The following is a 10289-nucleotide window of genomic DNA, read 5'->3' on the forward strand; positions in this document are numbered from 1 at the left end:
TCATTCGGCAAGGCTAGGTGACTGCCTGGGGCCCCAAACACTCTGGGGCCCCAACTCTCTGGAGCCCCAACTCTCTACCCCCCTAAGTCTCTGGGGCTCTGAACTCTATGGGGCCCCCAACACTCTGGGAACTCTCTGGATACCCAACTCTCTGGGACTTCCAATACTCTGGGGCCCCCCAACTCTGGAGCTTCCAACTCTCTGGGGCCTCCTGCTCTCCGGGCGCCCCCAACTCTGTTGGGCTCCCAACTCTCTGGGGCTCCCGACTCTGTGAGGCTCCCAATACTCTGGGGCCCACAAATTCTCTGGAGCTTCCAACTCTCTGAGGCCCCCTACACTCTGGGGCTCCTAACACTCTGGGGCCTCCTACTCTCCGGGGGCCCCCAACACTCTGGGGCTCCCAATTCTCTGGAGCCCCCAACACTCTGGGGCTCCCAACTCTCTAGGACCCCTACCTCTTTTGGGCTCCCAGCACTCTGGGGCTTCCAACGCTCAGGGTCTTCAAACACTCTGGGACCCCCAACTCTCTAGGGCCCTGAGCTGAACACTTAACAAAAGTTTATAAAATGTGTCTTAAGTTCAATCTGTAATTTAAAAAATGTGTGACATTGTTTCAGTGTAAAAGTGGATCAGTAAGGAAAGTATTCAACGTTTTAACCTAGAGAAGGACTTTTTAAAAATATTAAATACAACTGCTGCAGAAGGCCTCGTGTTCACTTGGGGCCCCCAAATTGCTAAGTCCACTATTGAGTTTATGTGCTCATCATGACATCACCTGTCGGTTTTGTTCTTCCTTTTTACTCTATCCACAAACTTTACAGAGAAAGTATATTTCACAGTAAAATCCTCATTTCAATATGTATAAGAAACAAGTAACCTTTCTTGATCCCAGCAAATTCTGTAAAAATAAATTTGCCCTACACAGCAGTTTGAGTTGTATATTCAGGATCTTTAAAATTCAGGCTGCCTTCCGATGACACCAAAGCTAAAGCTGCGAGTCCGACCTGGAAGCGATCCTTCCTCACTCCGATGAGAACATCGGCGTGCTGCCAGGCTTCTTCCTCAGGTCCAGTCTTCCCGCCAAACTCCCACATTTTAGGTCTAACACCCAGCAGGCTGTCAATCACTCTGAGTGACAGCTCGCCTGCAGCACAGACAGAATAAAAAGGTCAACATTTCTGTTCCAAAAAAGCACAACTCTTTAAACGTTTTTCACCTATGTGATCGGAGCTGCCAGTGAGGGAAAAATTAAAGCTCATTTTGCAGACGGGACCAGAGGGGCCGAGGAGGGGCGTCCGCATCTGCGCCTCCGTACGCTGCTGGCCAGAAGCCTCGGTTATGCCCAGGTACTCCTCTGACAGACCACAACTTACATTAATAATCATGATTATCTGGATGAACTGAGATAGACGACAGTCTTTGTACCGTTAGAAGTGGAGTTTTCATGCAGCTCCCAACACTGACTTCCAATGCTGGTGTCAGTCCAGCCTGAGCTGCCTTCAGCGTATATGAAGTCCCCTGCAAAGAGATTTTCATGAGACACAAGCAAGATAGTTTTTCTAGCCTCTAATTCTGTTTGCCAAATGAAGAAATCCTTAAAAAAATACAACATTAAGCTTAATTTTATGTACGTCCTCCATCATGAGAAGAATGCCACGAGAACATGTTAAAACACCATATTCGTTGGAGGTACATGATATGATGAAAGCTAGTTCCTGTTGTAAATGATTCAGTCTAACTGTCCTTGGTCCTTACACTTGTTGCTTGGCAGACCCGTCAGTCGTCTGGTGAGCAGATGAACACACTCACCACATTTGGCCTCGTCCTCGGCTTCTGCACAGTCTGTGTGAAAATCACAAATCTTCTCCGGCTCGGTGCACGGGTGCTTGGGGGACTCAGGGAAAGCTTCCAGGGAGTTGTTTTCTGTTCAAAAAATGATTGCATCACTCTGATCAGGCCATGGTTTATTGCCTTTTGCATGAGTGGTTTGTTGTGTCTGATTCAGATCTAGAGCATACCTGAAGACAAGCGGCATTCAGGAGACAACGTGATGCTGTCAACAGCGATTCCTCCATATTCAAAGTCCCGAATTGCTGCCATTATCAGGATCTGCATGATCAAAGAAGCAGAATGAGATCACATTTCACCAGTCAGAGAATTCATGTTCGTATGATGCAGGGGTCGCCAAACTTTTCCTTGTTGGTAGGCTTGTAGGCTAACAGAAAAAGTGTAACAATCCCAGCCTAAACGTAAACATTTACGGTTTTCCAGAAAGCCACACATGGCCAAATTTTGAAAAATTCAGTTCTGTAATCTTCATAGTATAAATGATACAAAACCTTTTTAAAAAAAACTAGATATATACCATTACCTGCGATAATGCTAGTTTGAATACTGTAAGCTGAATTTGGCCGCTGAAGATGCTGAAATTGATAACCAAAAATGCTGAAGCTGACAGCTAAAAACGCTGAAGTTGATAGCTAGCTAAAATATTAGCTAAATGCCACATTTGTCTAAAAAAAAATAAAAAAAATCTAAATAAGCCAAAACAGCTAGCATGTAGTTGAAATATTAGCTAAATTCCAAATTAGCCCAAAAACTGGTAAAATGTCTAATTTAGTCAAAACAGTTAGCATGTAGCTAAAATATCAGCTAAACTCCAAAATAACCTAGAAATCGTTAGTAACTGCTAAAACAGTCGATGAAGCTAGCATAAAATAGTTGAATATTTCAATAGCTGAAAGAGCTGAAGAGCCATAGACGTCCAAAAAAAAGTACGGAAGAAAAATAATCATAATAATAAAGAAATAAAGAAAAAGTGAATCACTATTAAACCAAAACATATTCTATCCTCTCCCTCGTAGTTCAGACTGCAGAGAGGTGGAAAAAAAGTCACGTTCTATGTGGGTCTCGATCTGTGTTTCTGATAGTGTGTGAGGGGCGGGGTCAAATGTGGAGGCGGGCCTGATCCAGCCCATGTTTGGGGATCCCTGATATAATCAGAGAAAAACTGATCTTCATTATCACTGAAAAAAAACTCACAAGATTTACTTAAGAAAATCCTCGTAACAATTTGCCCTAACAATTATTGATTATATTAATGCATTTATAAATATAAAAACTACCAACAACAATCTAGTGAAATTTACTTACGTCCACAACTAAGGTTATTATCAAATCTTAAGTAAATAGAGCAAACATAAATTTCTCTAATAAAATTTACATAATTTTAATAAATGCTCCAAAAGTGATTACAACAATTTGAAAAGTAGATCTTACTAATAAACAATCAAAATGTTTGATTACTTATAAAAAATAAGTAAACTTAACTACTTTACTTGAAAAATCTATGTATTTGCATAATATTTGAATTATTATGTAAAAATTATGAGGAACAATTAAGTATATATGATGCAAAAAGTTTGTTTTTTCAGAGACTTTCAGAGACTATCATTTCTTTTTATTCTCATTAGAGCCCATTTGCCTCTCAGGCACCACATTTTAAGAATACAAAAAACACACTTTTCTTTACTGTATTTGACACCTTTTGTCACCATAAACACTTACTTGGAAAGTTGCGTTGCTCACAATCTCCACCTCAGCCTTCACCCACAGATCCCCGAGAGCTCCAGCCCTCTTCCACACGGGGATGATGGAGCGCTCAGTCACCATCACCGTCAAGCCTCCGGACCTCGGCCCAAACATGTGAGTGTACATCACCATCTACACCCACAGATTCACAGGGAGTCATGCTTTTATTCTGTGAACACGCAAACTTATTAAATATAATCTGTTTTTTTTTTATTTTATTTAAAACAGTTTGTAATTTAAAAAATGTTATCTTAGCTGATCCATTTCTAAAGTGCAGGACTTGAAATACATCATTTTAGTGTGAACGGTACTGTGATTGTAAAGCCCTCTGGGCCTTAAAGGGGCCATAACATGATTTTTTGAATCATTACAGAGTGAACTGTATCCATATTTATATATAATCATATATTACCTTTGGAACAGTAAGAGTCAAATTATTTATGAAATATTTGTTATTTTTGTGAGTTTTTTCCTACCCAGAAGTAAAATTACTCGATTCTTTAGGCTCCGCCTGCTGCTGCGTGTGTCTGCCGCCCATTTCATGATGTCATCCTAGAGCCAGCAGTGTGTCTTCATTTCTCCCACAAAAATAAACTTCCTATTTTGTCAAAGATGGATGCACATACATCTGCCCTTATCCGCATCTAAAGTAACAAACTGTTTGAGCTGGAATTTATTGAAGACAGGACACAACTGGAAGATATATGGTATTCTGGATCTAAAATGAAAGTTTTTTGCTGATTACCACTAGCTCAGTGGAGAAATGGGGTGTTGGTGTTAGACTGAAGGTTGAGCTGTTAGAGCAGACTCTTCCTGAAAGGGGCGGTCTCACTCTGTGACATCAGCATGTAAGGACCTGCTCGTTTTCATGGGTATGGGAGGGGCTGCTGTAAGAGTGCAGGTTTTTAGAGGATTACTCTTAAATGCGTGAACAGATCAAAATACCGATTTGAGGTTCTTTATAGTGAGGAATGAACAGTATAATGTACTTAAAAGCTCAAAACGTTCTTTTTTTAGAGCCGTAGCACTAGCTGTGGGAGCCCGGGGTTCGACTCACCTTACAAGGATGTGAGCTGTTGGTTGGTTGCAGAGGTGGACTCTGGAAGGCAGCCCAGTCTTGGGACAGACCGCCATCCGGGACGGTCACATACAGGAAGTAACCTGTCATGATTTAGAAGAAATGCATAGTTTTTCTTCTTGCAGGAATGACTTCGGGCTGTTGTGTGGGAGGTTTGGTATACCTGACACCGAGTTTTTGGACTGATCTCTGCCGGGCCCTTTCAGAGGATCGGTGGTGGAGATCTCCTTTTGGTTGGTTCTGATCCACTTTAGTTTAGATAATGACCTCAGGTCCCAGTCGCACAGACCTTCCTCAAAGTCACAGCGGCGGAAATCACCTGGAGAACAGGAGCACGGCTCTTTTGCGTTAGAGCCTTTTCAGACATTGACTCTGTGAAGCTCGAGTAGTTTCTCACCACAGCTCTCTTCATCAGTGCCGTCCCCACAGTCATCGCTGCCATCACAGACATGCCGCTGCTCCACACAGGCGGCGTTCGAACACCTCACCATCCCTGCAGGACACTCCTCCTCAGGACCAGGACCTGACAATGGCAGGAGGACAAAAACATCAAATGATCCTCAGAGTTCCTCATATCAAGGGTTTGTTTGGTGATCAGCTGAAGACTGAGAGGCTCACGGGGCAAAGCGCAGTCCAGGAACTCCAGCTGGTCTAAGGCCACGTCCCCCCCTCGCCCCTCTGAGCGCTCAGAGTGAAGTCTGATCTGAAAGCTTGGAGCAATGCGCCCCAGGAAGATGGTGTCTTCCCTCCAGGCCCGGACGCTGGAGGCCTCAGGACGCCACACCACCGCCTCCTGAGAGTCCTGGTGGAGGATGGACCCCCACAGGGGCGCAGAGCCCAGCCCCGTCTGACCTGAAGACAACAAGCCGTTCAACTCTGGACATCAGAGAGGCCTCAGTGCGTCTGTCAGCAGCAGAGAAGCTTATCGTTGGTTCAGTTCTGTCTGGAGATGAAAGGAGGATGTCCCTCAAGCGCTACCTGAATCCCAGAGGAAGTATCTGAGACGGAGACGACATGTCGGTGAAGACTGCTTTATCTCCGGGGAGATGAGAACTGTCTTAAGTGGTGATGGAGCCGTGACGGCGCTCACCCCCATGAACCAGCCTGCAAGAGAAGAACCGGTCAGAAAGCTAAGGATCTGGGGATTTTCTGACTTGACTTTGACACGTGCCATAGCAAAATGTTACAAATCGTGTGTTTTGTATGTGATGTTGGCTTCTTTTTATTGACACACTGTTGGATTTCTGCTGATTGACCAACAGCTTTAATGATTTAAAAGACAGAGTGGGTCTTTTAAAAGTATTCAAAGCCAAAACTTGGTTTAAAACAAAGAAATAGGTATGAACGTTGCCATGCTTGGACTAGGCTATGAGTTTTTAACCTGAAGTTGAAGCCACTGCTGCGTTTTTAAAAGTCTGACTAATTATAGAAGCAGAAAATGTGCTGATGATTTTCAAATGAGCATAAAAAAAAGTTTGATAAAATTCAGCAAAACAGAAAGAAGAAGCCGGAACCCCTTGAAGGAGAAGAACCTTTGAATACCAGAATGAAACATCTGAATTACAACCTAAAGGTCAAAGAGCATGACAGTTCCTCAGCGGTACACAACTGTTGTGGTTACCTGTGGCTGTGCCTGTGGTGAAGTCAGACAAAGGCCCGCTGTCAGACGGCCCCCCCTGGAGCCTCTCCCAGGTGTAACCTTCACCGGACTGGACGGTCCATCCACACATACCAGAATCCTCGAAGTCACACTGAAAGTCCTTCCCGGCGTGGCCTTAGGGAGGATGTTATAAACAGTTAAACCCGCTGACATTTACACATCTGGGAACAGATTTCAGGCTTTAACTGCCTCTTAATTTTTTTTAACCCACAAAGAAGTCTGAATGGTTTTTCAAAGTAAAAGCTTCTGCGGACTCACCACAGTCTTCCTCATCGCTGCAGTCGGAGCAGTCGCACACAAAGTCACATTTGACCTCTGCAGTCTGACAGCGAGCAGCCGGAGAACCTGCGGCTGCTGAGAGAAAAGAAACGTTCTCATTCTGCTGGTTATGTCAGTTAAAGGTTTGAGGATGGACAGAGGACCAAACAGCTGTTGGACACACTCAGAGTTCATCTCTGGAGCTACAGCCTTCTTTCATAAGCAATACAGTAAAGCACACATGTCAAAGTCAAGGCCCGGGGGCCGGATCCGGCCCTCCAGGTGATTCTATCCGGCCCTCCACATCATTTTATTTTATTGTTATTAATGTCCCGACGTTATCTTTCTTTATGTTATTTTTAACTTGTACAATTTTGACAAAATACATTTTTATTGAGAGTAAAATATTGAAAGTTATTTGAAGTTTAGAAGGATTTATTCTGGAATAATATTCCTGCATTTTTATTATTAATAATTATGTTAAAAAGTTATGTTTTTTAATTTTTTTATTTCATTAAGGAATTACAGATTGCAAGATCATGTTCATATGTTGATGAAAGTTACTTGGAAATTTAAAAAAAATGTGTGTAAATGAATACAATTTAAGGATGTCATTCATAGTTAACTGAAGTTTTTCATACAAAATCAATTTTATTTCAAACAAATATCTGAAAGTTTGAAGACAATCTTTGTTTAAAAAAACGTAAAAGCTTTGTTTTGATTTAGCAGAAACTCTGGGATTCTGAGATGTTGGATTTGTGAACATAAATTTACCTTCTATGTGAAGAAAACAAAAACTAAGTTTGTGTTTTGTGTTGATAAAAACATTAAATATGAAGATTTGTGAGGTGAAACTTCCCACGACTGGGCACAGGATGTCTATTAGATACCTCTCTATATGTAGATGTCTACATGACATCTCTCACAAATCTATTTTGTTACTTTATTGAATGTCTACAAATAGAGTTCTGAAAGACATCTGCATATAGAGGTCTGCTACTACGCATCTACTTGGAGCCATCTAATCTCTGGAATCTTTTAGATTTGTATTAGAATACTTTAAAAAAAACATTTACTAAAAACCATTTGGTTATTTCTGCCACAGCACTAGCGCTCATCATCATCGATCAAAGGTAGGAGTTCCCATTTTATTCAGGCCGTGGAGCAGCGAGCTTCTTAAACGTGGGAGCGACTACGGATGAAGTGATTTGGGGAAATCGTTATTGGTGATTTTACAGAGGAGCTGTGGATCCTACAATTCTGCATGACATGCTCAAATATTGATGAGCTGTTGTCGACAGGCTGTTGATGCTGTAGGACTGTGGTTATGGAGCCCTCTGTGCAGTGCCCGAGGCATTGCACAGCTAAGCGTGATTTGTGGTTGCTGTTCACGTGACTCTAATTCAAAGAGTGTTTCCACTGCAGTTTTGCGAAATACACTAGACTCTATTATCAAAGGTATTGGCTCACCCATCCAAATGATCAGAACCAGGTGTCTTAATAATTTTATAAACATTAGTGAAAGAATGTTTCACTCTCAGGATCTCAGTGAATTCCAGCGTGGAACTGTCATAGGATGTCACCTGTGCAACAAATCCAGTCGTGACCTAATCTTCCACAGTCAACTGTCAGTTCTATCAGAACAACATGGAAGAGTTTGGGAACAACAGCAACTCAGGCAACAAGTGGAACTGGAGAGGGGTCAGAGGATGCTGAAGGTCAAAGAGTTCTCCGACTTTCTGCACAGTCAATCACAGAGCTCCAAACTTCATGTGACCTTCAGATCAGTCCAAGTCCAGAACCAGAGAGCTTCATGGAATGGGTTTCCATGGCTGAGCAGCTGCATCCAAGACACACGAGTACAATGCAAAGCGTGGATGCAGTGGTGTAAAGCACGTCGCCACTGGACTCTAGAGCAGTGGAGACACCTTCTCTGGAGGGAGGAATCACACTTTTTCATCTGGAAATCTGATCGACCCGTCTGAGTGTGGAGGTTGCAGAAGAACGGGACATTTCAGATGGATTTGGAGGAATGATGGTGTTTTTCAGGCCCCTTAGTTCCAGTAAAATTAACTTTGAATGCTTCAGGATACCAAAACATTCTGGACAATCCCATGCTGTTAAGGGAACAGTTTGGAGTGGCTCCTTCCTCTTTCAGCATGACTGTGCACAAAGCAAGCTCCATAAAGACATGGAGGACAGAGTCTGTGGATTTACTGGACTGGCCTGCACAGAGTCCTGATCTGAAACTCATGGAACATCTTTGGAATGAATTAAACCAGAGACTGGTTAGGTCACGCACTGGAGAAGGTCTTGCTCTCAATGTGCTTTTGGAAGAATGGTCGAAAATTCTAATAAATACACTCCTTAAACTTGTGGTTCCCAGAAGAGTTGAAGCTGGACCCAGTAATGTAGGAAGGTATGCGATTACTATTTATCATTACTATTATTAACTAGTAATATGTCATCTATTACAGCTCAGGAGTCATCTGCACAACACCAGTCAGGACATGAATAACCTGAATCTCCATCTCTTGTTAGAACTGAAGAAGATTTTCAGATAAGCAAACAAACATCTCCAGAGAAACCTTAAAGTCCGGCAGACTCCAGGAACAGAATTCTGTGAGAACATGACCTGAATGGGAACCTTCAGAGGAAATTTGTCTGGTCTTGGAATCACAACAAAGTCCAGAATTGAAGTATTTTTAGAACTAAAAATCTCTTACCCAACTGAAAACTCAGCAGCAGCAGAAGAGCGAGGGTTCCCGAACGCACCATCCTTCAGCTTCTTCCAGTCTGAAGGTAAGAGTTCAGACTCCGACCCCTCCTAGTCACAGATAACACGCGGACTTTGAAAGTGCCCAGCATGCAACTGCGACAATCTCCCCTCATAAAACGTCTAGAATAGATGACACCACTTATAGTTATTAAAGAACTATAGCACCATGTGTTTTGAAAGAGCAGGATCTGGAAGATGAGGACATGACACCCAACCACCATCGTAGATTTAGTTTGAATCTGCTGCAGATTTCATTTGATTTGATTTATTTCTTAGGGACACATTAAAAGTATCGTAAACAATGAGCCAGAATTCACCCAGCAGCTGCTGTCCTTGGACAGATGTTAAAATTGTCAACGTTTCTTCCTGTTAGTTTTTCTCCCGAGTTGCCAAGTGAACTGTAGGAGAAATCTCCTCTGGGAACCTTTGGTCTCTCATGAAGTGAAGTGTTACAATCAGGTGTGTTTGTCTGGCTTTAATCAGGAATGAAATGGATCATAAGTCTTTAAGCTGATTCTGATTGGTTAGATGTTTTCTTTTTTTGATGAGCCTGAAGACAGTCTAAGTTGCTGTGATGGTCACAGGGACAGTTGCAATCCCTCACTGCTTAGTTGCAGTGATGGTTGCATGGCTGCAGTGATGTCTGCTCATCAGAGGAAGCCTCCTCTGGACTCACTCACTCGTTCGGGGGGAGCCTCCACTTGCAATGATGGCAATGTGGTTGCACTAATAGATGCACAAGTGCATTGATGTTTGTTTGGTTGCAGTGATAGTTGCAGTGATGCATGTTTGGTTGCAGTGATAGTTGGATTGAGGTTTGTTTGGTTGCAGTGATAGTTGGATTGAGGTTTGTTTGGTTGCAGGGATAGTTGGATTGAGGTTTGTTTGGTTGCAGGGATAGTTGGATTGAGGTTTGTTTGGTT

At 42.7% G+C, this 10289-nt stretch overlaps 1 protein-coding gene across 3 annotated transcripts in view; it reads right to left on the minus strand.

Annotated features, from left to right (window-relative positions):
* Window positions 1-9449, minus strand: part of mamdc4 (MAM domain containing 4) — a 24174-nt gene extending 14725 nt beyond the window's left edge. For 2 of the 3 annotated variants that reach the window (XM_036214586.1, XM_024298746.2), the window contains exons 1-14: window positions 9314-9449; window positions 6588-6683; window positions 6291-6443; window positions 5648-5773; window positions 5288-5521; window positions 5067-5192; window positions 4833-4988; window positions 4649-4752; window positions 3568-3723; window positions 2019-2109; window positions 1810-1923; window positions 1426-1518; window positions 1217-1354; window positions 1005-1144 (exon numbers count right to left, since the gene is read on the minus strand). In XM_036214586.1, coding sequence (XP_036070479.1) covers window positions 1005-1144; window positions 1217-1354; window positions 1426-1518; window positions 1810-1923; window positions 2019-2109; window positions 3568-3723; window positions 4649-4752; window positions 4833-4988; window positions 5067-5192; window positions 5288-5521; window positions 5648-5773; window positions 6291-6443; window positions 6588-6683; window positions 9314-9365 — 1779 coding nt within the window. In that variant the 5' untranslated portion in view covers window positions 9366-9449. The remainder of the gene's footprint in view (window positions 1-1004; window positions 1145-1216; window positions 1355-1425; window positions 1519-1809; window positions 1924-2018; window positions 2110-3567; window positions 3724-4648; window positions 4753-4832; window positions 4989-5066; window positions 5193-5287; window positions 5522-5647; window positions 5774-6290; window positions 6444-6587; window positions 6684-9313) is intronic. The other variant, XM_036214585.1, reaches the window with a different exon arrangement.
* Between the last annotated feature and the right edge of the window lie 840 nt (window positions 9450-10289).

The sequence above is a fragment of the Oryzias melastigma genome, linkage group LG12 (genome assembly GCF_002922805.2).
Source record: "Oryzias melastigma strain HK-1 linkage group LG12, ASM292280v2, whole genome shotgun sequence".
NCBI lineage: Eukaryota > Metazoa > Chordata > Actinopteri > Beloniformes > Adrianichthyidae > Oryzias > Oryzias melastigma.